Genomic DNA, 27,424 nt, shown 5'->3' on the forward strand with positions numbered 1-27,424 from the left:
GCCTTCATTCTATGTATATGCCTGCTTATTATTAGGGCTTTTGCCCCCCCCCCAGCGGCATTATTACAAAGTCAGCTTATTGCCCCCAACAATCTGGGTCCTCATTTTACCTACCTCGGAAGGATGGAAGGCTGAGTCAACCTTGAGCCTGGTGGGATGCGAACCTGCAATAATTGCAGGCAGCTGGTGTTACTTAAGGAGGCATTAGCTCACTGCTCCACCAAGGCTCTTTTTTCAGTTGCAATGGTAAGTTGAGGACTTCCTCTATTCAAAGAAAAATTTAGATGTAAAAAAAAAGGTTATAGCAAAATAGCCAAAGCTAGAGAGAAGAAAAAATAACTTAAAATATTGCTTTCTGAGTTTAAATAACAGCCAAGCCAAAAGAGCAACTTGGTTGCTGATGCGTCAGATCACATCTTCAAGGAGTTCATTCATGTGGATTTGAAGACGGTTCGCTTGAAGACAGGAGGAACTGGGGGTAAGGGATAACCACCCCCTTAAACCAAAATGGCGGAGCCTTTGGCCTTTGCAGCAACTTAGCATCTTGCAATCTCCCATTTGGTCTTACAGCTTCCTGTCCGGAAAGCTCTGGGGCTAATAAAGGGAGATTTCTCTTGCTTCTGAAATAGTTTGGCTTTACTTGTCTCTTGCCGAGTGTTGCTAGTTGCCTGACATAGTTCCGTAGCCACCTCTTCTGGGGCCAACGAGCTCAAAGGATTGTGCTCAGAAAAGGGCCAGGGGTGTAGTTTAATTTGCATTTAGATTGAATTAAATTACACGAATTAAAGGCCGTTAACAGGGACACATCCTGCAGTGTCTCTAGGAGTAATCTCCTTCTGACAGATTCAAAAGTTGTCCCCAGACTGTAATTTGGTGGCAGCTTTGGTGGAAGAGCTTGGCGTGGGCCGCCTCCAAGATCCTTTTTTGGCCACATGACTTTGGAGACTTTGATGGGGTGTGGTTTCAGGGGCGGGGGGGGGCAACGACAGCCTTTTGCTGATGTATTCACAATTGGTGCTTTGAAAACTCTTCTAGAATTCCTCCTGTCCCTCAAATGGTTGGGTGGTTCTCCTGAAAAAGAACAGTTGTAGAAGCCTCCTGCTTCTGATCCTAAATATTTTTGACATATTTATTACATCGCCATCCTTCGAAGGAGCTCTGTGAGTCTCGTTTTATTTTATTTTTTTCCTTAACGACCACAGAATGACTTAGTTTTAGGCTGACAAATGTGTCCAGCTTAGGGAATCGTCCAGTGAGAATTTGTGACTCCTGGTGCTTAGTGTCCCAGTCAGGCTTGCTATATATCTCACTGCGAAGGAATTACAATTTTCATATATATATATTTTCATCCTAAGCTACTATCTTCAGATTTTTTTTCCTATCTCCTTCTTTTTTTTATTTCCATTCTGGGGCGCTTGAGGGCAAATTCCTAAAGCTTTGGTGTCTTGGGACAATGGCTTTCAAGATGGCCCAGGTCATGCTTTATGAAAAAAACAGGATATGGGTGTTTTAAATGTTTTTATTCACTCATTATTGATTAGGGAGATAGATGAGAATTTCCTCTGTAGTTTGACCAAGACTCTATCCAGATCTAGTAAGCATGTGTGAAGCTGGTCACTTCTGTGGCCGGGAGGTCTCAAAAATCCCTTCTGTAAGAAGGTAATAAACAGTGATGCAATTTTCAGAGAGGATCTCATTGTCAGCCTCAAACAGGAATTCTGGATGGATTCTGAAATGTACACTCAGCTGGTCTAGAGACCTGAAATGACTGGTGGTACAAAAATTCATGAGGGCATGAGTTCTGGGTGTTGTGACATGCCCAGTAGTAATATAAGGGGATTTACCGCCCGGGCAATATCACATATTTAGTGGACCGATTCTAAAGATGGGCAGTTGGAAAAACACCACATTCGGCTAGCTGGATGTGTGAGCTTCTTTGCATTGTGAAAGCTAAGATAAGAGAAAAACTGCATTCCAGGCCTTAGAAATTAATGAAGATAATCTTATACAAGGAAGGAAGAGGATACTTGCCGTTCAAAGACATTGTGAATTCATAAACAGCTGGGAGTTTGAAATTTGAGAGACAGAGCTGATATATTTATCTGTGGCATTTGGTTTCTCCTAATCATATGGGAAATATTAAAAAACTAGACGCATTGGACTCTCAGGTGTGCGCATGTCCTGGAAGGAACCAAAATCTTTGATGATGTCTCAGTGTAGAAGCATTGGCTCTTTTACTTTCAGTCCTGACTTTTTATCTTGAATTGTTGTCTCCTTCCCATATTTTAAAAGGTAAAGGTAAAGGTTCCCCCACACATGCATGCTAGTCGATTCCGACTCTAGGGGCCGGTGCTCATCTCCGTTTCAAAGCCGAAGAGCCAGCGCTTGTCCGAGGACGTCTCCATGGTCATGTGGCCGGCATGACTAGACGCCAAAGGCGCACGGAACGCCGTTACCTTCCCACCGGAGTGGTCCCTATTTTTCTACTTGTGTTTTTACGTGCTTTCGAACTGCTAGGTTGGCAGAAGCTGGGACGAGTAATAGGCGCTCACTCTGCTATGCGGCACTCAGGATTCGACCTGCCAAACTGCTGACCTTCTGATCAACAAGCTCAGCATCCTAACCCACTGAGCCACCGCGTCCCTTTCCCATATTTTAGGGTTGACTTAATCCGCGTCCATTGTTCAGGTATAGACTGCAGGCATTTTCATCTGTCCCAAACTCATTCCTCATTCCATTTCTCTTGTCCCTCCCTCTTCCAGAGAACAGCCCATCTTCACCACCAGAGCACATGTCTTCCAAATTGACCCCACCACCAAGAAGAACTGGGTTCCTGCAAGCAAACAAGCAGTTACTGTTTCCTACTTCTATGACGGCACAAGGAACAGCTATCGGATAATCAGTGTGGATGGAACCAAGGTAACCAGATAACCTCTGGCATGGCTTGTAGAACTGGGTTGTGGGCCGCTCATCCATAATGGAACTCCCATGTACTAGTCTGCATTAACAGAGGGATAGAATCAAGATCACGTGGGGTGTTAATATCACCTTATAATGTCTTGGTAAGGCCACACATGGAATATCACATCCAGTTTTGGTTGCCACAATGTAAAAAAGGACGTTGAGACTCTGGAAAGAGTGCAGAGCAGAGCAACAAAGATGATTAGGGGACTGGAGGCTAAAACATAAGAAGAACAGTTGCAGGAATTGGGTATGTGTAGTTTAATGAAGAGAAATACTGGGGTGACATGATAGGAGTGTTCCAATATCTTAGTGGGGGCCACAAAGGGGAGGGGGTCAACCTATTCTCCAAAGCATCTGAGGGCAGAACAGGAAGCAATGGATGGAAAGTGATCAAGGACAGAACCAACCCACAACTAAGGAGAAATTCCTGATTAATCAGTGGAATAATTTGTCTCCAGAAGTTGTGGGTGCTCCAACACTGGAGGTTTTAAAGAAGAGATTGGACAGCCATTTGTGTGGAACAGCATAGGCCAGGGTCTCCTGCCTGAATGGGGGGTTGGACTTGAAGACCTCCAAGGTCTCTTTCAACTCTTATTCTCTCATTCTGTTAGATTGATTAGTTGGAGTTGGAGATTTTAGGAGTCCCAGGAATGTAGACTTAACAGGGAAGTCAAGGCATCCCAAAATGAGACAGTGGCAAGCCATTTTGGTATTGCTGTGAAGAAAACTGAACTTGGTGGAGCAGTGGGCTAATGCCTCCTTAAGTAACACCAGCTGCCTGCAATTAGTGCAGGTTCGAGTCCCACCAGGCTCAAGGTTGACTCAGCCTTCCATCCTTCCGAGGTAGGTAAAATGAGGACCCAGATTGTTGGGGGCAATTAAGCTGACTTTGTAAAAATGCCGCTTGGGGCCCCCCGAAAGCCCTAATAAGCAGGCATATACATAGAATGAAGGCTACTGCTAAGCTTGTAAGCCGCCCTGAGTCTTCGGAGAAGGGCGGGATACAAATGGAATTAAAATAAAAAAAATAAATAAAAAAACTCCATGGATACACCCCTGTACTAACAAAAGAGTTGTTCATCTTGAAGTAAACTTTATAACATCCCATCTAAAGTTGGCACTTAGTCTGGAGGTTTTTCTGAGAGTGTATAAAGATAGATGTGTTTTGTGAGAATGATAGAAGTGGGCTAGATTATTTAAATTAGGCTATCATCATATTGTACATGAAAGGTTTTATAGTATTTATGTGAGTGGTGGTTTTTTTGGAATATTATGATTTATATGGCTGAAGGTCTTCTCTGAACATGGGGGTGTACCAAATTAACAAATCAATAAACACATGTGATAAATTGATACAATTTTTAAAAATACCGTGCGAACAATTTTGGGCAGTGGCCCTTGTTAAAGATCTCTGTATGTAGTTTGAAACCATAGTTTGCCCACTGCTGAATCCAGCAACACCAGGATTATGGGATTTAGGGAGAAATATATAAATGTGGAACAAGAAGAGTTCATTGGGTTATCTTTTTATTGTAGGATGCTCATGTTTTAGACAATAGTTATTTATCTTCTGGACAATTTTGTTTCCAACCTGGGGAGTAAATAGGTTGAGAATTGGTTTCCAGGTTACCTTTGGCTAACCAGATGATGCAACTGGTAGGCAATCTCTTAATGCAAAATAACTGTTCAATGTACTTTGGCAGCCAGAATACACCTGTTAAAAGCAGTGGCATAGGAAGGGATTAAATAAGAATGTTTCTTTCTTGGGAATAGAATAGAATAGAATAGAATAGAATAGAATAGAATAGAATAGAATAGAATAGAATAGAATAGAATAGAATAGAATAGAATAGGATGGGATGGGATGGGATGGGATGGGATGGGGTGGGGTGGGGTGGGGTGGGGTGGGGTGGAATAGAATAGAATAGAATAGAATAGAATAGAATAGAATAGAATAGAATAGAATAGAATAGAACATGGAAAATAGAATAGAATAGAATAGAATAGAATAGAATAGAATAGAATAGAATAGAATAGAATAGAATAGAATAGAATAGAATAGAATAGAATAGAATAGAATAGAATAGAATAGAATAGAATAGAATAGAAGAATAGAATAGAGCTGGAAGGGACCTTGGAGGTCTTCTAGTCCAGCCCCCTGCTCAAGCAGGAGAACCTACACCGTCTCAGACAGGTGAATATCTAGTCTCTTCTTAAAAATCTTTTAGAGAGCAGAGTTTTATCTTGTTGCTGTAGGCATGTGTTTACATTGGCTACTGGCTATAAGGAAAAACCCAATATAGTTATATCTAATTTTAATGGCTGCAGAGCAACTTCCTACATTTGTGGAGAAATGAATTCCAAGCTGGCTCAGGAATTCTGGGAGTTGAAGTCCACGAGTCGTAAAAGAGCCGAGGTTGCCTACCCCTGCCCTATACTGAATAAAGCAACTGAGGAAGAAGATGGAGGAAGACAATCAGAGCGTAGGGACTGGTTTGAAAATCCGCTTCCTGCATTTGATATATGATCCACAACAGCATACAGTAGTCCTTGACTTAACAACAGTTGGTTTAGTGACCATTCAAACTTACAACGGCCACTGGAAAAGAGACCGTTTTCCACACTTACGACCATTGCAGCATTCCCATGCTCACGTGATCAAAATTCAGACGCTGAAATAATAATAATAATAATAATAATAATAATAATAATAATTATTATTATTATTATTATTATTATTATTATTATTATTATTATTATTATTATTATTATTATTATTATTATTATTATTATTTCTCTAGCAAGGCAAGGTGGATTTCCCCACGAGAAGCTTTGTGATGGGGTTGGCCTATTTGGGAAGTGCCCACTTGACCCTTACTATAAATTGGGGTGTTTCTAGCCCCAAGTAAAGACTTCTCTGTTTCCCCCAAACATATTAGGAAGCCATTGCAAAACCAATAAACGTTGCCTCTGTTGCCCGTTTTATTATATCTGCTATATTTGTTATCTCTACTTGTGGGGTTTCTTTAATCTCTCCCACACTGCTGCTTTTATTATTTATAATGTTTGGTGGTGTTGTGTCTATTTTTAATGAATCCATATACCCACCAGGAAGCTGTGGCTGTTAGGTGGTCTAGAAATCTGTTAAATAAATACATGAATGCCGTCTGGTTTTTCACTGGGGCTGTAACACGCGGGAAAGGGTGGCTTAATCCTCCTTTCACCAGCTGTGGTCCAGAATGAAGCATTCCTGCCTTCGTCTTATTAGCTTCAGAGAAGAAGAAAAAAGCCGCAGGAGTAATTTGCATGTTGGCTTTAATAATCTCATCCCTAGGTAGTTGTTTAGAAGTAGGCAGCAGTAGAACAAGAAGCAGGGCTGCGTTTGCAGATGTCAAAAATACTTCTGTACATCTTTCTCCTGGTAAGGATTTCAACAACAAGGAGTTGGGGGGAAAAAGATTCATATAGGTTTGCATTTTAAAAAAAAAGCGATCAGGAAAATTACATTGGCTGTGAAAGTACCCGGTTGTGGCAATTACTGCACAATGTTAAGAGAAAAGTACAGATCAGCTCATTACAATTAACCTAGATTGGAGTCCCCCTAGAATAACAGTGACCCAAAAGAATAAAGGTTGACTGAACATCAGCAGTTCTCTTTTTTTCCCTCAAGAGGCATGCAAAGGTGAGACAACCGAAGCTTCTCCTTTTGTTGAAATAAGCAACTTGCAAAGCTGAAGAGTGTAGGGAGGACGCCTTGATTGCTTTTTGGTTTACTGTAGAACAGGTGGTGGTGCCATGGTTAGAATTACAGTATTGCAGGCTAATTCTGCCCACTGCCAGGAGTTCAATCCTGACCAGCTCAAGGTTGACTCAGCCTTCCATCCTTCTGAGGTCAGTAAAATGAGGACCCAGATTGTTGGGGGCAAATATGCTGACTCTATAAACTGCTTAGAGCGGGCTGTAAAGCACTGTGAAGGGGTATATAAGTCTAAGGGCTATTGCCCTTTCCTTCCTTCCTTCCTTCCTTCCTTCCTTCCTTCCTTCCTTCCTTCCTTCCTTCCTTCCTTCCTTTCTCATTGTGGTGCAGTTCTTAGAATGCAGTATTGCAGGCTAATTCTGCCAACCACCAGGACTTCAATCCTAACTGGCTCAAGGTTGACTCATCCTTCCATCCTTCTGAGGTTGGTAAAATGAGGACCCAGATTGTTGGGGATAATAGGCTGACTCTGTAAACCGCTTAGAGAGGGCTGTAAAGAGCTATGGAGTGGTATACACATCAATTACTATTGCTCTTTTAAAAAGTAGGCACAGTATACGTCTCTGTGCAAAGTCACATCCAATGGAGTGTGTTTGTACTCTCTTGTACAGTTCCAGTGGCTAGAGGGTGTTGAGTTGGCAGGCCTAGGATGTGCCAAGTGAGAATGTGTGAAGACCTTTGGCGGATCAGATTCATCACCTCCTAGACTGATTTTGTACTTGTGAGCTCTTACTCTCTTTTTCCCTCCTACGTCTCACTTTGTGTACCAGCCACGGTATCTCATTTCTCCAGATGATGGAGGAAGCTGTGGAATATTCTTTTCTTCTGCAAGGACGTTTATTGCTCACTGTTATAGTTCACTGGCATTGTGCTGTGGGAAAAGTGACCTGATTTTCAATCCATAATGGACCTTGTTAGAAGCCAAAATTGTTTTACATCGTACAAGATGCTGAGACTCTAGATTGCAGAAAAGAGCAACCAAGATGATTAGGGGACTGGAGGCTAAATCACATGAAGAATGGTTGCAGGAACTGGGTACGTCTGGTTTAATGAAAAGCAGGACTAGAGGGGACATGATAGCAGTGTTATCTAAGGAGATGCTAGAAAGAAGAGAGGGTCAGTGTATTCTCCAAAGTACCTGAAGGCAGGACAAGAAGCAATGGATGGAAACTAATCAAGGAGAGAAGCAACCTAGAACTGAGGAGAAACTTCCTGACAGTGAGAGCAATCAACCAGTGAAATAGCTTGCCTCCAGAAGTTGTGGATGCTCCGATATTGAAGGTTTTCAAGAAGAGATTGGACAACTGGTTGTCTGAAATGGTATAAGGTCTCCTGCATGAGCAGGGGATTAGGACAGGAGACCTCCAAGGTCCCTTCCAATTTTGTTACTCTGTCAATGCAAGTGTGTGAAGGAGAACTGTATATTTCATTCTTTTCCAAGGCAGATCGTAATGGGCCACCTACAGCTCTTCAGCTCGCCTAGCCTGATGCAGTTACAGATGGTCCTCGACTTATGGTTATTTGTTTAACGAGCATTCAGAGTTACACCGATGCCAGAAAAAAAGTGACTTATGGCCAGTCCCCACATTTAACGGCTGCAGTCAAGTGATCAAAAATCAGGCACTTGGCAAACAGCAAGCACCTGACTTTTTACAAAGGTTGCAGTGTCCTGAGGCCATTTGCAAGCTTCTCCGGGGGTGGGGGGGTGGTTTCCTACCAGCAAAGTCAATACGGGAAGTTGTGTTCAGTTGCATGATTTGCTTAACGATCATGGTGATTTGTTTAACAACTGCCACAAAGATGTTGTAAAACCACTCAATAACGGCCTCAGCTAGCAATGGAAGTTCTGGGGCCAATTGTGGTGATAGGTTTCCCTTCAAGTAGCCATGAACGTCTACTCCGGGGATCAGTGGCGACCGATCACCCGTCTAAGGTTGCCTTGGCTTTCAATGACTCCACTTCATTTATTTGTGTTACGAACAGATTCTTTGGGGATGCTGTGGAGGCTTCTGTTCTTTCCCTTCTACCAATTTACAACCTATGGAGCAAACAGAGTCTTGCTCTGTGTAGATGTTCTATCAAAAGATTTCTTTTTAAATTAAATTTTGCCTTATTTCTGTCGATTACCCTACTTGGCTGGAGCTCAATGTGGCTTCAGTCCTCCTCCTACGTTGTCCTGAATTTGTTCTCCTGGGTTGGTTTTGAGGATTTTATGTATGTATGTATGTATGTATGTATGTATGTATGTATGTATGTATGTATGTATACACACACACACAATATATATGTGTGTGTGTTCCCTTTATTTTTTTGAGCAATGCTGGACCACAACCTCCATCTCCCCCAGCCAGCATGATAGGTTGTCAAACTCACCGACGTAGATCTGCTCTCCATTAGTTGAATGGCATCAGACATAAAAGAAAACCTTATCATTATATTGACGCATTAAAGCAGTTGTTCCAGGGTCTGGAAGATCATTCTTGGGAAAGATCCCTAGTGCAACTTCAAAAAAAAAAAAAAGTCTGTCAAATCCTCAAATAGTTTATCTCAGGTTTTATGTTTGGCAGTCAGCAAGCACCACATGTTTTCATAATCGAAGAAGAGACGTGCTTAAAATGTGGATATAAATAGATAGTTACTGAGTGTTTGAGAACATGTCTAGTCCAATGGTGCTGGAGAGGACGGAGATACCAATATATGTATTTTTAAAATTGATATATGTGTGTGCTGTGTCCTTGTCACAAACGTTGGTCGAATTCACCCATTGCACTAAGCCTCGATTTGCTTTAATGCTAGCACAGTTAGTCTTCGACAGTTCAGTTAGTGACCGTTTGAAGGGACTTATGACCATTTTTCACACTTATGACCGTTTCAGCATCCCCATGGTCATGTGATTTACATTTGGATGCTGGACAACCGACTCACATTTATGACGGTTGCAGTGATCCCTGAAGTCATGTGATCCCCTTTTGTGACTTTCCGGGCAAGCAAAGTCCATGGGGAAGCTGGATTGACTCAACAACCGTGTTGCTAATTTAACACCTGCAGTGATTCACTTACCAAAGTGGCAAGCAAAGTTGTAACATGGGGCAAAACTCCACTCAACACATTTCTCACTTAGCAACATCAATTTTGGGCTCCACTGTGGCCCTACGTCAAGGATTACCTGTACATGGAAGAAGCTGCGAAGAAATGCATTTGGTTTTACTAGTCACAACAGCTGCATTCTTACAAAATGCTAAACCAGGGGTAGGCAACCTTGGCTCTTTTATGACTCGTGGACTTCAACTTCCAGAATTCCTGAGCCAGCCATGCTGAGGGAAAAGGGAGAGTTTTCCAAGCTGAGCCATGCTGGCTCGGGAATTCTGGGAGTTGAAGTCCACGAGTCATAAAAGAGCCAAGGTTGCCTACCCACTAGGCCGCTTTATGACTCGTGGACTTCAACTCCCAGAATTCCTGAGCCAGCCATGCTGAGGGAAAAGGGAGAGGTTTCCAAGCTGAGCCTACCCATGTCAGCTAAACCAAAACCAGTCTGAAGAATTCACATGGATATTTAGTGCGTTGTCTGAACCCACCTCCTTTGTATGTTCTTTTCCCTACACCCACATGGGGGAAAGTCAGCATGACTTCTGGAAGCCAGGTCAACCTTATGACCAGGGACCGTTTTGGGGTATTGCTTTTAATCCATCCAGTTGCTTAATCATCCAGGACTAATCAAATTCTGGACAACAGCCTAAGCTTTGGGAATAGATGTGGCCTCATTCTCTCTTTTATAGTCTCTTGATTCTCCTCCAATCAGAATTTCCTTAATCGGAGCATGATCTCTCATTTGAGGACACGAATCACAGGCAAGCTATCCTGTGTCCTAGAATAAGCTGAATCAAATCACGGAAGATACAGCTGCCCACCCACCATCCAGAAATCAAGCAGAAATTTGATTTCTCTGTGATTTGGTCCACCTATTTTGTACGCCTGCCCTATCCAATGTGGCCTCCACGCAGATTCTCAGGTTGCCTTTGGTCATGGAGAAGTTATTTACACCCATTAAATCTGTTGTTGTTCCTTCCATTACCACCAATCCACAAAAGTCCTGCTTTTTTCCCCTTTGAGTTCAAACGCTGACTGCTTTTGACCACGATCTGTAGCTGTTTGCTTGTAATTACAAAGAATGGGTGTTGATTTTGCTTCCTCTGCTTTTTTCCTTTTTTTTCCTACTTGCTAAATTTGGTTCCCCTGAATTTTCGAATTTCTTCCTTTTGCAACCCACAGGAAATCTTTTAAAAGCTCCTTCTGCTTCTTTGGGCAAACCACTTTGAAGTAACTTTAGGGGGGAAATTTTGAAAAAGCAGATGGTGGCATTCCTCAAATCACCAGGCTGCCGTGCAAAGCATCCCCAAGCATCTCTTCTTGGTCCATGCTGCCTTGGTGTCTTTTGCTCTTCACAAAAAGAGGAGAGAATCGAGAACTCTAAAGGGGGGAAACGGGGCTTACGTGAAACCATGATTTGAGAAGCTGAGTTTGTGAGGATCTGGAAAACTTCTGAAACCATCTGATGTAATTTTATGGACTTGTGTATTCCTATGATAGGTACTTTAGATTACAGGGGTGGATTATATGAACAACAGGGCGCTTGGATGGCATCAGTGTTCCCATTTGAGGAGGGGGTCAAAATAAAGAATAAAATTTGAATGCACCACTTCCAATCCTTAACTGTCTTTTTCATCAGACAGTAAAAGAGAATCCAGCTGGCCTTTGTGGTCTTCACTCCGAAGGAAGGAAGGAAGGAAGGAAGGAAGGAAGGAAGGAAGGAAGGAAGGAAGGGAGGGAGGGAGGGAGGGAGGGAGGGAGGGAGGGAGGGAGGGAAGAAGCAGAGAAAAGAGGAAAGGGAGGAAGGAAAGAGGGATGGCCTGTCTTTGTTTTATTTGAGTAAAACATAGATGCTAATGCATTAAATTTGGGCTGGAAAGATTTGTTTGGTTTTGTACTAACTATATTGTCATTGTCCTTTGAAATCTATGCAACTGAACAAGGGCCCTTTTTGTTTTAATGCAAGTTTAATAAAGATTCAATGGGAAGAGAGTAAATAATGTTTTTCCAGTGGGCGAGGGGATACCTTATTTTATGCACCATTTTTTTTTTGTATTGACATTGCCTTGGCACAGACACATTTGCAAACTTGGAAACTTTGCATCATTTGGAAGAAAGTGGCAGAATTAGCAGGAAGGAGGTGTGGTGGAGCAAATGGTTGGCTTCTCTCTTCTCCAGTAGCTTTGCACTGATCCACAGACAGCAATTTCCAGAACTCAAATCTAGAGATTTATTGCAGAATTCAGGCCTTCTTCAGCAAAACCACCCCACCGTACAACTCTTGAGTTGCCTTCAAAGAGGGCCTTGCCTTGCCCTGCATCAAAATGACAGCATTTTGTTCTCCTTGGTGACTTACTCAGATTGCACCTACCAGAATGTTTGTTCCTGAAGAGTTATCAGTGATGATAGACAAAATGTGGAAGGAACACCGGCCAGGTTGCCTTATGAGATTTTTATTGAACGATGCTAATTTTGTGCTGCAGCCCCCGAGTGTTAGCTTTACAAGGTCAAGCTCTTCAGTTCATGCAGCTTGATGTGATCCAATCTATTTCTGTTTATGTTGGGTATTTCTCAGTGGTCTGTCCAGCTGATTTTTTTTATTATTATTATTTTATTATAGTGTTGCTGAATCAGTCACATGTAGTAAAACACAATATAAAATAAATGAAGAATCCTGCAGTGCTCTTAAATTTTGAACGCTGCTGCAGTATTGAATTTCGTAGGTGTTAAGTGAGCAACAACATTACTGTTTAAAATTAACAGTTTTCCTTCTGCCCCAAGAGTGTTCACAATGGCAAGCAAGTAAGACAACTTTTTATGAACATGCATTAAAAAAAATCATCAGTAATGATGAAGTGAACATTTTGTTGTGGAGTTGCTTAGATTGAGTGGCAATTTCGTGAAGAACATTTGAGGATAAGATTTTCATCAATTTGTATGAAAACAAAGCAAGGTCCGACTTCCAAAAAGATATTTAATTTCCAAATCAATCCATTTGTTTCCTTTGTTAAGAAAATTTCTTAGAGTTCTTTTCCAACTGCGGTTTCCTTCAAAGAGAAGTCAGAAGTTGGCAATTGGATTCTACCACACAGAAGTATAGTTTCCAGATAACTGTATTCAATCCTGATTCGCACATTGTTCTAAGTCAGAGCTTCTCAACCCCAACGACTTGGACTTCAGCTCCCAAAATTTCCAGTCATCATGCTGACTTTGGAATTCTGGGAGCTGGCGTGCACACATTTTATACATTGCTGAGGTTGAGAAATAATGCTCTAAGTTGCGGACCAATTTGTTCATCATCTGCTTTTTGTAGCTTAATGCAATATGTGAACTTGACCAATGTGGTTGGTAAATCACAGTTGGTGACTTAATTTGTTATGCAAACCAGTCAGTTGGGGTCTAATGTATTTAATAAACTGTGGTTAAGCAAACTATTTCTCGTACTAATCAAATGCCCTTGTCATGTCGTTTTTCACAAGACCTAAAATATTTATACTATAAAACAGAGCAGGAGCTAGGCTTTCTATCTCATTTGATTTTCATTTTTCTCACGGCCAATAAATTTGTTAACACATAGATAAAACAGAAAGCCATTCCAAGAATGCCTCTTAAGTTCTGCTTAAGCCTCAGAAGGGACTTTAGGAAATAACCATGACAGCTGGCTGCAATGCAGAAGGGTGCCCCCACCAAAAGAAATCAAAACAATGACGCCAGTAAAACCTCACCAGTTCCTCTTGTGGGAAATGGGTATATTTTGACTGAAGCCTTACATTTTCTCAGCCCAAACTACGGGAACTCAATTAAGCAACGAACATATATTCTAACCAAGCAGGTGCTGAAATATGGCCAAACAGATGCATCCTGGTTGGTTTGGTGCCAGGCCACTGCCAACATTTATCTCAAAGAATGAATGTCATTTGTAAATTCCACTTTTCTTTGCCCTCACGCAGCTTCACAGAAGAATGCCAGGGAAAACAAATGCGAGCTTCTGTATATTAGTTAGATTTCAAAGGTCAAGACTTTCTCCTTTCTGGTAGATTCTGTGATTGCTTACGTAGACTATTCTTTGGGGTGGAACACAGTACAGGCATCTATAGTTATGGCTTGGCTAGGTGAGCAAGATTGACTTGATCTCCAGGCTCAATGGCTGGACATTTCATTGGAATCAATCCAAGTGCCATGGAGGAAAAGAACATCTCCAACTTCTCCAGACCCGATTCTTCAAGTCAGATATTAAGCATGTTGGCGTGGGTGGGAAGCTGGCTTGATTTTTCAGTCACTATATTTAGTTACAGTCTTAAGATGGCATTTTGGAAAGAAGCAGATGTTGTTTGTTAGCCATCTGCTAGCTTGACTTCCTTCCCCCCATTTTCTCCAGATAAATACAGGGTTGATCAGGAAAGTTGAACACCTTGACCACGAATGTGGGTTGCTTAGCTGTGGTGGCACAGTGGTTAGAATACAGTATTGCAGTCTAACTCACTGCCCACAGCCAGGTGTTCGATCCTGACCGGCTCAAGATTGACTCAGCCTTTCATCCTTCTGAGGTCAGTAAAACAAGGACCCAGATTGTTGGGGGCAATAGGCTGACTCTATAAACCGCTTAGAGAGGGCTGTAAAGCACTGTGAAGCAGTATATAAATCTAAGTGCTATTGGTACTGCTATTAGTGCTGCCTCTTAGTAATATTGGAAAAATATTACTAAGTAATATTTCACCTTGCATGCAGTAGTCAATATAACCCCAACATAGAATTCCTTGTTTCCAAATTCCTAATGTTGCCTCCTTAAAAAGAATCTGGTTCTCTACACTTGTTCCCGATCAAATTAACATTCAATTCAAATTTTATTTGTACAAGTACTTTTGGAGCTTGTATTGTATTTCTTTCCAAAACTTTATTTTTTTTGTCATGACTTGTAGTAAAATGTTCCATCTTTCTGATGGTGCTTTCAGCATTTCTTGTTATATGCTTTGTCTACCGTAACAATCGTAGATGGAGTTACATGCTACCTGTAAAACATTTTGTACCAAGTTTTCCTTAGATTGTAGCTCGGAGTAATTTTTTCCCCCGTAGTCCTTCACATTGATCCACTGAAATTACCTCTCTCTAATTTTGTATCTTCTTTCTCTTTGAATTTTTAATTCATTCCTTCTTCATGTCATATTTCAGTAGATCATCTTCGAATTCGTTGGTCTTGTGTTACATCTTACGCTGTAAATACAAGACTTCTACTAAACAGAGCCTGCAGCATAATTAGTGTTGTTTCTTTTTTTTTATGTTTTAGCAGAGTTGTGGAAATTGGTATTTGTCTTTCATTTTCAAATCGCTGCAGATTCTACTTGCATATTCATTTCCAGTGTAACTTCTATAATGCTCCCAGCAATCTTCTCATTGCTGATTCTTCACTAATAATAATTGCTATTTGTAAAATGGTTTTGAGTGGTTGCATAGATGACATACCAACCTGAAAAGAAGGGTGATGTTTTATATGTATTACTGGTCATAATACTAAAAATAGGTCCTTACCAAAGGTCATTTCATGAGAGAATAGCTGGAGGTGAAATTTGAATGGGGACAACTTATATTTTCCAGTGGCTCTTTCCCAGGATTTGGCACTCTCTGCCAAGGGATGCCTAGCTAATTTCATTTCTGCTTGTACTTCTTTTGTCAGTCACAAAGGTTCAGGAGAGATATTGGCCTTTCATGCACATTTCTTACTGATCTAGCTTTTTTAACTGATACTTTAACTGCTTCCTCAAATGATAACGTTATCCTCTGTGAAATTATATATTCTTTTATTTCAGATGACAAGGGGCCTTCTTAAGCACCCAAAGTAGGAAGGCATGATCTACACTGATAAATGATTTCCATCTCACCCTGCAATTTAAAAACTCTCCTAGGGATTAGGGAATCCGAAACCACATCATATTCATTGTGACAATGGACTTTTGGACTGAACTCCCATTTGTAAGAAGATAACCAGATATCACAAGCAGAACAAATCTTGCTAAATCTTTCCTTGACAATTGGAACTCCACTGTGCCAGGAACTTCCAGCGCAATCACTGGCAATACATCTGGGAAATGGGAGGTGGATGTGAAAACCCAATAAAGCCTAACCTGAACGCTTCTGTCATTTATCAACTGTATTAAGCCCCAGAATAGGTGGGATGGGAAGAGTTCTGCTTTGCTGAGCATAGCATGGGTTTCTTGGAAATGCCTCTTTGCCGTTCACTCTGAAAAAGATCTATTGGTATCTTCCTTTTGGCAATGAATAAAAATATGCCATTCCTTTGTATGCTCATATGGGTAATGTATTGGCCAATCTGGAGTTTCACATAACTGTCAGCACCCATGGGAGGTATTTCTGCCTTTTCAACGCTAGGCATTATTTGGCAACATGGAGAATATTTTCTAGATATTATTTAAGAAAAATAACAGTAGCACGTAGGCTTATATACCGCTTCACAGTGCTTTACAGCCTTCTCTAAGTGGTTTACAGAGTCAGCCTATTGCCCCCAACAATCTGGGTCTTCATTTTACCCACCTCAGAAGGAGGGGAAACTGAGTCAACCTTGAGCCGGTCAGGATCGAACTGCTGGCATTGGACAGAGTTAACCTGCAATACTGCATTCTAACCACTGGGAAGGACGGAGGGAAGGAAAGTAGCAGTAGCATTTAGACTTACGTACCACTTCACAGTGCTTTACAGCTCTAAGTGGTTTACAAAGTCCCTTCCTTCCTTCCTTCCTTCCTTCCTTCCTTCCTTCCTTCCTTCCTTCCTTCCTTCCTTCCTTCCTCCCTTCCTTCCTTCCTTCGCAAGCAATAGCACTTAGATGTATATACTGCTTCACAGTGCTTTACAGCCCTCTCTCAGTGGTTTACAGAGTCAGTATAATATCCCCCAATAATCTGGGTCCTCATTTTACTGACCTCGGAAGGATGGAAGGCTGAGTCAACCTTGAGCCAGTGAGTATCAAACTGCAGGCAGTGGGCAGAATTAGCCTGCATACTGCATTCTAACCACTGCACCAACACGGCTCTTAAGCTCATTGTTTGGAAGTACGGTGAACCCAAAGGGGCTTTTTCCAAAAGGCAGCTGGACTGTCTTGGTTATTTCCGTTGAAAATGTTTCGCTTCTCATCCAAGAAGATTCTTCAGTTCTTAAGAACTGAAGACGTTTCTTGGATGAAAGGTGAAATGTTTTCAGAGAAAAAAACCCCCAAAAAAGTTCAGTTGACTTTTAGAAAAAGCCCCTTTGAGACAAACATGACCTGGATGATTGAGAATCTCCACAGACATGTATTCTGGACATTTTCTGTGAAATGTCTCTGCATTAAGTGGGCCAGATATTTTTATATCTTGCATACAGGTTTGTCTTCTAGGTTCTGGAACATGCTGGCTGGGGAATTCTGGGAGTTGAAGTCCACACATCTTAAAATTGCTAAGTTTGAGAAACACTGCTCTTAGAGTAACCTTTTCTATCACTGGCCCTCTCCATAAAGGTAAAGGTAAAGGTTCCCCCGCACATGTGTGCTAGTCGATTCCGACTCTAGGGGCCGGTGCTCATCTCTGTTTCAAAGCCGAAGAGCCAGCGCTTGTCCGAGGACGTCTCCATGGTCATGTGGCCGGCATGACTAGACGCCAAAGGCGCACGGAACGCTGTTACCTTCCCACCGTAGTGGTCCCTATTTTTCTACTTGCATTTTTACGTGCTTTTGAACTGCTAGGTTGGCAGAAGCTGGGACGAGTAACAGGAGCTCACTCTGTTATGTGGCACTCGGGATTTGACCCGCCAAACTGCCGACCTTCAGATCGACAAGCTCAGCGTCCCAACCCACTGAGCCACCGCGTCCCTCTCCATAGGTGAAGACAGTTCCTAGAATTCTGGACAATCTAAAATCTTAGTTTTTCTCTCTCTCTCTCTCTCTGTCTCATGCTCACACACTGGTTCAGCAGATTCAGATGGAACAGACCAAATCTGGATCCATACATCTAATGTAATCCAAAAATTACATAGATTTGATGGACATCCCACACTTTTCTTTCCTCCGTTTTGGATCATCTAATTTAAATTTCGCTGTAAAATGGTTTCTGGGTTTTAGTCTCCATTTCAAATTATTTGAGTCTCCTTTGATAAAGACTGAAAAGGAGCAGAAGGGGACAATAAAAACCTAATTTCTACAAAAAACAGAAAATGCCATCTTGTTAATGCTACAAGGCTTTATTAAAAAAAAAAAACAACACGCGCCCCAAAGAAGCATCCATACTCCTGCAAAGCAATTGTCTTTGTTTTCAGCAATACTGTAGTCATTTGAAACGCATCAGAAGACGTACAGAAATTATTATAGCAGCTGGAGCGTGTAATATATACTTAATTTTGATGTCTTCCTGGAATGTTGATTCCGATTCAGGCTTTGCACATCTGTTGGTAACCAGGGAAGTGTATTAAAGAGAATTATGAGCCATTTCCTGGCAGGTTTGTAGAATGCCGTGGAGCAGTTAATCCTTCTCTGAATGAACGTGGTAAAGAGGACGGATGTATATAGTTGGGAGCCAGTTAATTGAGAATTAGTTGAAGTAGAAGGGAGTCAGCTCAAGCTAGCTCAGGGGTCTTCAAACTTGGCAACTTTAAGACTTGTGGACTTCAACTCCCAGAATTCCTCCTGCTCCTGCTGAGTTTACATACTAGCCCCTTAAAGCATCCCCAGGGTCACGTGATCAAAATTTGGACACTTGGTGATGGGCTCATATTTATGAGGGTTGCGGTGTTCCCAAGTTCACGGGTTTGACCTTTTATGACCTTCTGACAAGCAAAGTCTGACAACAACGGTCTTGCTAATTTAACCGCTGCCGTGATTCACTTAGCAAACGCCGCAAGAGGAGTCGCGAACCGGGGCTAAGCTGACTCAACAAATTTCTCAGTTAGCCACATCAATTTTGGGCTCAATTATTTCAGGGTTGTGTTTTCTGTTTGGTCAGACCTGGTGACCACCTGTGCAGCCTTTCCCATCTCTGTTGCAATAGGGGTGCAAAAGATTCCCATCCGATTTGCTGGAGAGCAGCTGCTGGAGGGTTGGTAGTGTAGTCCTGTCCACGGAACACATTGAATCACATGAACTAACCGTCTATTTTTAGTTAGCTGTCAAGGTGTCTTTGCAAGAGAGTATTGTTTTGTTTTGTTTTTCCCCACCCTCCTTTCTTACCTTCTTCTCTTGAGGGACAGTCAGCTTTACCACTTGTGTTGGCACTAATAATACTACTCAGTTCATCCATCTCAACCCCTGGCTAACTAAATGAGGATACTTTTTTTATTTGGTATAATGCAAAAAAAAGACTAATAAACAAAGCTTATAGTTGACTTTGCATGTAACAACAGCAGCAAGAATTATATTTGCGCAACACTGGAAAAATGAAGGAATACCATCAGATGAAGAAATAATTTTTTAAAAAATACTCGAATGCGCAGAGATGGACAGATTGACTATGAGACTGAAAGAAAAAGAAGAAACGGACTATTATCAAACGTGGGATTTATTTTACCATTGGTTGGAGGAGAGAAGAAAGAATTAGGAATTAAATATGTATTAGCATGTAAACCCAGACAGCATGATGGTTGAAGAATTATTATTGTCAGTGCTTTTTTTGCAAAAGAAAAAGGTGCCGGAACTCACACATGTCATACAACCTGCCTTGCCTACCCTACAAGGTCCCATCCAAAAAAGGTGCCGGAACTCTGTTCTGAGCGTTCTATGAGAAAAAAAGCCCTGATTATTGTAAATAATATTGTAAAAGAATTTTAAAAAACCCTTATAAATGAGGATACTGAAGTCCTGTCTCATTGTCTGTTGCTGGGGAGATTTGGATGGGGGCAAAAGAGATTCCAGCTGAACAGCAGCAAGGCTGTGAATTTGTGGTCCAGCTCGATGCCAAGAATATTTGTCTTTGTAATTCAGGATTGGAAAATGGCACTGCCCCAATCAAGAGTTGTCTTCAAAATTTATCTGAATACTTAACGCTTTGCAATCAGTTCTTTGGGGAATTACTGCTCCTGTGACAAGATGCAGGTCTGACGTTCTCGTTCCAATAACATGTTCTCTGTATGTTGTGTCTGTATTCCCTTTTCTCAGGTGATTATAAATAGCACCATCACACCTAACATGACTTTCACAAAAACATCCCAGAAGTTTGGCCAGTGGGCTGATAGCAGAGCCAACACTGTCTTCGGCCTGGGTTTTTCTTCTGAGCAGCAGCTGACAAAGGTGGGTAAATTAGAGTTTCCTTTTTTTTAATGTGTTTGGAGGCGGTGGTTATTGTTGGGGTGTTTCCCCCCCCCCTCCTTTTTGGGAAGCTCTGCAGTAAGCTCACCAAATTAAAAGAACAGACATATGGATCTAGTGGGAGTCTTACTGATCAATTTGAAGTTCTTCCATTATTATTTTTTTTTAATTAACAAGCAGCTTCTCCCTGAGAAGGTGATTAATTTCCTATAATTAGCTGGTGGGAAGTGGCTTGTGGGTGGTGCTAATGATCATTTTTCTATTTTAATTATTTGGGGCAAGCCTAATACTCTTATCACTGCTTTGGGATAAACCGCCCCTTCACATCGCTCTATGTGGGGCTCTTTATTTCTCTAGCCCATCCCAGGATGGATTCATTGGGATAGACTTGATTATTTTAATTCTTCTCCCTTCAGTGACTACCAATAGAAAACTGTCAAGTAGTCTTACTCCTCAAGCCAAGGAGATATTACTTGATTCATTCTTTTAGTTAGATCGCTAGCCCATCTTTCTTCCAGGAACTCTCATACTTCCTCTGGTGAGTGAGGTTTATCTCCTGAAAGCTAACACAATGGACTGAGACGTTGTTTTTTGGCCAACGTGCTTTTTTCCCCCTGTATGTTTTGCATAATTGGCTGGGCTCAGACACCGCACAAAGCTAAGTATCTCAAAACTCCAACCAGACCAACAACAACAACAAAAATCTCATGGCTTAGCTTCACCCATCACAGGTTAAAGATGATGTGTTGAAACCAATAAGGACTGACATTGACCATCATCTGCAGGGCTGGCATAATGCAACAAGTGGCAGGTAAATTGGCAAGAGAAGAGAAGAGACCAACTTTCCCTCTGTTGTTTAAGCAGGAGGGGACAAGGACGTAGCCCAGAAAGTAAAGTGCATTGGTTATTGTGTGGCTATAGCTTTTTTGAGTGTTTTTCAAAAGATGTCAAAGAAAGATTACTCTAACAGAGCCAAGTAATTGAGCAACAGCAGTTTGGTAATGAAGCCCTATGCCAATGATGGCGAACCTTTTAGAGACCGAGTGCCCAAACTGCAACCCAAAACCCACTTATGTATCGTCGGGTGCCGGGTGTATGTGGCCAATTGGATGGGTATGGCCCATTGGGTGGGTGTGGCTGAGGTGGTAACGGCAGACTGGATGGGACTAAAAAATTCAATCAATTAATTCCAACTTTCCAAGATCTTTTTTTTTCTCGCGAGAAGTTGAAAATGATTGATTGATTGAACTTTTTTTTTGCCCACAGCAGTGGAGGCCTAAAGCAAAAAGGTTTTATAATAGCCAGCTGAAGGCCTGGGACTGGGGCGATGGTGCGCGTGCCCATAGAGAGGGCTCTGCGTGCCACCTCTGGCACGCGTCCCATAGGTTCACCACCATGGACTTAGGGTTATCTATGTTTCCTGGTAAAATACATGGGAAAATCCCATTGGAGGAAAATTCCACTTAGGGTTAGGGTTAGGTCACCATGAACCCATAAAGCAAAATGGACATTGCCAACAAACCCGGAGTGCTTGGGTATGGTTAGGAGGACACTGACTTTACTAAGCTGTCTTATCTATGTTTCCTGGTAAAATCCCATTGGAGAAAAATTCCACTTAGGGTTAGGTCGCCATGAACTCATAGAGCAAAATGGACATCACCAACAAATTCGGAGTGCTTGGGTATGGTTAGGAGGACACTGACTTTACTAGGTTGTCTTATCTATGTTTCCTGGTAAAATACATGGGAAAATCCCATTGGAGGAAAATTCCACTTAGGGTTAGGGTTAGGTCACCATGAACACATAGTAGAGCAAAATGGACATCGCCATTTTTTTTTTTTGCACAGGGTGGCTGAGGCCTAAAGCAAAAAGGTTTTATAAAAACCTAGCTGAAGGCCTAGGACTGGGGCAATGGCAACAGAGAGGGCTCGCCACCACGGCCCTATGCTTTCCTTTTCTGCCTTGAGACAAAACTCAAAATGCTTGTCCCTGCTCTAAAAGAGGCACTTATCTTGACACACAGCAAACAGGTCCTGTAAAAAAATGCAAAGCAATCAGCCATTAACAGCCTGAGATTGTATGGGCTCCCTCAATGAAATGCCCTTGAGCGTTCTAAGAATTCTCTGTTAATCATGCCATTCTCAACCTTGAAAGCTTGAAAGGCTATGAGAGATATAGGAGCAGAGGCCACACTGCCAGCCAATTTAGCTGCAAACTCCCCTATTTGATGGGGAGGGGAGGTCTGGTTATTACACAGGCCAAAACTTTACGGAGTTTGCAGCTTTCCCATGTGTGAATCAGCCCCTGCGTGCCTCAGATTTCCTTTTTTTTTCCTTTTTTTTCCTAATTAGGAACAGGGGAGTCACTTTGTGGCTGAATGTATAATGCCTTCCCTACCCCCTCCCGGCAATGTTTTTCCATCTTTAGCTGTGATGGGAAGAACTGGTGACTGTGTCCTTAAACTATAGTTGACTTTGTTCACATTTGCACTGATTGTTTTGATTTAATTGAACATGAAATCCATGACCATATAGTCAGTGGTCACCTATTTAATTATTTCCCTCTTCCAAAAAGAAAAGCACGGCAGTTGGTTAATAGTTTTCAGAAGACCCTGTGTTGTGCCATTCCAAACAGTCCAACATCTCAGGAGCAATTTTGAGTGCAAAAATGTTGACCAGGAGAATCCGTGTTTTACTTTGGGGCTGTGTCTGCTTTACTCCTACTGAAATGGGAGGGGGAAAATCTATGGAATCTCTAATGGAGAATTGTGGAGTCCTTGATGCTCTCTGAGCACGGTTGTTTTCTCGTAGGCATTTTGTTGCCCAACTTTGCCCAACTAGATGTAGTTAAATGCCTGCAAGAAAACAACCAGGCTCGGAGAGCACCAAGGACAGTTCCATTTTTGAGCTTTCTCGTTATTCCCGTCAGAAGCAACTACAAATTACAAATGTACAACATTCAAGACTGAGTGGGGGAAGGAAGATCAAAGGACAATCTAAGAAAATGGGCCTATGGAAGATACTCTGTGAATGTGGAGAAGAACAATCCATCTCACGTATGGGAAAGGTGCATACGATGTCCTTCGATACGTACGATCACATGCTGGCGAGAGAAGTCTTGACCTACAAATATTCTTTTCTATTGGTAATGGAGAATTCTCAAAAACGTTGAGAAGTAGCAGTTTCCAGAATTCCTTAGGAAAAGTGAGCATTCTTCAAAGTGGGTGAAAAGCAGAGGTTTTCTTCAGGCTATTCTTTTCCTGAGAATACTGTCTCAAGACTGTGGAACTGCAGCTCCCATCAGCCCTGCTAATGAAGACGAATACTCCAATATTGCAGTTTGGGGAAAGCTGTTGAATAATTTCATAGTGGGCTGTTTAGTGACTGCAGAACAGAAGTGCAAGGCCTTGGTGGTCCTCTTAAGAGGTGGAGTTGATAAGTCTCTTAACTGGTTGCCTGTCAGTGAATGTCTTGGGGTCATTGAAATGCAGGCCTGCGATTCAGGGCTGGGTGCGCATCTGCAGTGTGCTTGTGCATATTTAGAAAGCCAGTTTGGACTGCAGTACAACATTCTTTCTATTTTTTTCATTCTCGTAAATAGCTTTTCCAGTTTGACTTTGCGGTATGTGACTACGGTATTCTCAACTAATTCTTCTTAGGCCCTTAACCAGAACCACTACATTCCCCCCCCCCATTATTCTCCCCCATCTGAGACTGATGAGAAAGATAAATAAGCTCTCACGGTTTTGTTTTTCCTCCAGAAAGCCTGAAGAAGGCTTCCCATTTCATCTGTGAATGGATCGTGGTACTTTTCCAAGTGAGTTCATACCATCTGGCCTGACCAAGTTGCTGGCGATCCCTCTACTGCTTGTGAAGCAACCCTGTGCGTGGCTACTCTGAAGGAAAGCCCCCTTTAGGTTCAAGCGTGTATAACCCCAGAAAATAAAATATGGGTGGTTGCCCGATTCTTCCTTCAAAACGAGAGGTTACCTGAAGTGTTATGTATGGGGATAATATAATATAGCAGCAGCTCATTGTGACCATCAGGTGGCACTGTACTGTATCTGGATTGGCTGGTAAGCGCTCGGCGGGAAAATCCAAATAAGGGATTGGCTGCCAGTGCACCTGGCCAAGTATATAAGGGGGTACAGGTAACCCCTTTGTTCGCTTTGGTACTGCTACCAATAAAGAGCTGCCATGCTGAGTCCATTGTCTGTTGTCTGACTGTGCGGCCAAGAACCCACTACACAATATGAAGGAAATGTGTAATGATTTTTTTAGATGCCAGAAGTTGGAACTTGAGGACCTCTCAAGATGTTGAAACGATCTCTCAAATTCCTAGTAAGAATCTCCTGACGGATCTGGAGATTTTTAATTTTAATTTTTATTTTTTGAGGAAGATTGCTGTAAGATACCTCAAAAATAGTAGAGATATATCCGTAGCTACATATGGGTTGTAAAACCTGCCTTCCCACAGCTGTCAAAAGTCACCACCCGATGAATGTTCAAGATGACCCAGAAGGAAAATGATCAAACATAGGAAAGTGTAATAAGATCCTTAATGATCCAGTTTCATTTAATCGTCCATTTCTTGCCAGTTGCTTTTTGCAGAGATAATGGTGGTGGGGGAAAAATATTTTTTAATTTTAATTTTTATTTTATTTTAATTCCATTTATATCCCGCCCTTCTCCGAAGACTCAGGGCGGCTTACAAGCTTAGCAGTAGCCTTCATTCTATGTATATGCCTGCTTATTAGGGCTTTCACACACACCCCAAGCGGCATTATTACAAAGTCAGCTTATTGCCCCCAACAATCTGGGTCCTCATTTTACCTACCTCGGAAGGATGGAAGGCTGAGTCAACCTTGAGCCTGGTGGGACTCGAACCTGCACTAATTGCAGGCAGCTGGTGTTACTTAAGGAGGCATTAGCCCACTGCTCCACCAAGGATATGCATTTCCTTTTTCTCTCTCCTCAAATCTAGCAATACCTTTCACTAGATGGATTACACAAATCTAAGTTTTAAATGCGATCTCAGCCGCAGGGTAACTGGAAGGCTAACTGACAAATTATATTCACAGCCAGGATTTATAACTCTGCTTCCAAATGAATATTTATCCTCATTTTCACCCTGCCCTGTTACAGCCAAGAAAAGGATGCTTTGGTGGAAAATTGGAGGGGTGGGAGGGGGCCACAACCAAAGGGAGGGGGGAATAATGATAATGAATGTTTGCACTTTCAGCTGAAACAAAAACATCTTTTTGGTTTCCTTTCTGCATTTCATTTGCTCTTTTATTGCTCTTCCTTCTCCCCCTCCCCTTTCTCATTTGCTGGGCTAATTGTAGGTTAGCGTGTGGGTGATCCGTAAAATGATGGGCAGTAGATTAAATCTTCCTTCCTTTGTATTTGCTCTACGTATTTCTCCTTCCACTTCCTCCTCCTCCTCCTCCTCCTCCTCCTCCTCCTCCTCCTCCTCTTCCTCCTCCTCCTCCTCCTCCTCCTCCTCCTCCTCATTTCACCTTCATTTCTCCCCCTCTTTCTCTTCTCCCTCCTCCTTCGTCTTTCTCCTTTCCTTCCTCCCCTTCATTTTCAGCCTCATCTCTTCCCTCTTCCTCCCTTCCTCTTCCACTTCTTCTTTCTCCTCCTCCTCCTCCTCCTCCTCCTCCCATTCATTTTCACCTTCATCTCTTCCCTCTCCTTCTTTTCCCCTCCTTTCTCCTTCTCCTTTTTCCTCCTTCCTCCCTTCATTTTCTCCTCCTTCCTCTCTCTTCTTTCTTTTTCCTTCTCTTTTTCCTTCTCCTTCTCCTTCGCTGACGATGTCACCTAGTTTGGGTAATGAAACGTCTGCAGGAAAACAAACCAGCTGAGAATGAATATCAAGGACTTCTCCTCCTCCTCCTCCTCCTCCTCCTCCTCCTCCTCCTCCTCCTCCTCCTCCTCCTCCTCCTCCTCTTCCTCCTCCTCCCCTCCCCTTTCCTCTCCTTCTCCTCTTTTAAGAAGCTTCAACTTCATTTCAGCAATGTACCGCACACTTGTTTTTGCCTCTCTTCATATCCTTAAAATTAGAATTATCCAGTCTTGCGGCAAAACAGAGGTCCATTAGAATACAGCTGGAGAAGTGGTTCTTGGACTTTGCATCCAAATGGTTTGGCACCAGTTTGCATCCAGATGTTATCTTTCAGCAACCCTGTTCTTATTAGTATACAATCTTATGGCAAACCCCACCCCACCCCCAATAGTGTGCAGTACTCTGGAACCAAAGGTGCTCCTTTTGTTCACATGGGGGGGGGGAGAGGCAGTGTGTGACTCCTTGCCAAATGCCGATAGCTGGAAAGAAAGTAAGAGTAGTTGGTAATGAACTGCATGGATTGTAGATTTTCTGGGTAGGAGTGGGAAATAGGATTTGCTGAACAACTGCAGGTGTTTTTGCATATAATAAACCACGAAGCATGGTTTGCAAGCCGCAAGCTAAGCAGGATTAGCTGGTTGGGTGAATTCTTAAAAGCCAGCAAATGCTACGTTACAATAGTTGGACTCTAAGGCAGAGGTCCCCGACCTTGACCACTTTATGACTTGTGGACTTCAACTCCCAGAATTCCTCAGCCAGCTGCGGGCTGAGGAATTCTGGGAGTTGAAGTCCACAAGTCATAAAGTGGCCAAGGTTGGCGACCCCTGCTCTAAGGTGCTTTAGGACACTTTCTTATAGAGAAACAGAAAGTGCATTTATCTACCTTTTTCCAATGTCTGAGTATTATTTTTTTTTCCTTTCCTACTCTTTCCTATTCATGGAGAAGAATTCAGAATTGGAGCAAGCTAATATGTCTACTGAAGTCTTATGTCTGTGTATGCCTATCTTTATTGCAGTCTGTGACCCCAAGACATAACCCAATGTAAAATGCATTTTTTTCCCAAGTTCCAGTCTAGATAGAATCTCAAAATTAAGGCAATGTTTTGGTCCTTGTGTTCCCATTTTTAGTTTGCTGAGAAATTTCAGGAGGTGAAAGAAGCCGCCCGACTAGCCAGAGACCGGTCACAAGAAAAAATGGAAACTTCCAGTAACCATTCACAAGTAAGTCATGATCTGACCCCTGTCTGAAAGGATATGGGGGTCTCCTGCTTGAGCAGGGGGCTGGACTAGAAGACCTCCGAGGTCCCTTCCCGCTCTATTCTGATTCTGTTTTCTGCTCTCTATTCAAGGATGCCGTAACGACTGATTTGTCGTATCAAGCTTGCAAAAGGCAAGACCGGCTTTTGACTGAAAGCTTGAAGAGCTTGAAATACATTTTAATAATTTAAAATAAAGCATTGGCTGAGAAAAAAAAATAGATTTCCTGTAGA

The 27,424-nt window shown here is 42.2% G+C and overlaps 1 protein-coding gene across 4 annotated transcripts in view; it reads left to right on the plus strand.

Moving 5' to 3' along the window:
- Positions 1–27,424, plus strand: part of HOMER2 (homer scaffold protein 2) — a 68,761-nt gene that overhangs the window by 30,271 nt on the left and 11,066 nt on the right. For 2 of the 4 annotated variants that reach the window (XM_083371033.1, XM_083371035.1), the window contains exons 2-5: positions 2,763–2,919; positions 19,938–20,069; positions 23,016–23,231; positions 27,063–27,155. In XM_083371033.1, coding sequence (XP_083227159.1) covers positions 19,968–20,069; positions 23,016–23,231; positions 27,063–27,155 — 411 coding nt within the window. In that variant the 5' untranslated portion in view covers positions 2,763–2,919; positions 19,938–19,967. Of the gene's footprint in view, positions 1–109; positions 479–2,762; positions 2,920–19,937; positions 20,070–23,015; positions 23,232–27,062; positions 27,156–27,424 lie in introns of those variants that run through there. The other 2 variants (XM_083371034.1, XM_083371032.1) reach the window with 2 other exon arrangements.

Source organism: Vipera ursinii (assembly GCF_947247035.1).
Source record: "Vipera ursinii genome assembly, chromosome: 11".
In the NCBI taxonomy this organism is placed as follows: Eukaryota; Metazoa; Chordata; class Lepidosauria; order Squamata; family Viperidae; genus Vipera; species Vipera ursinii.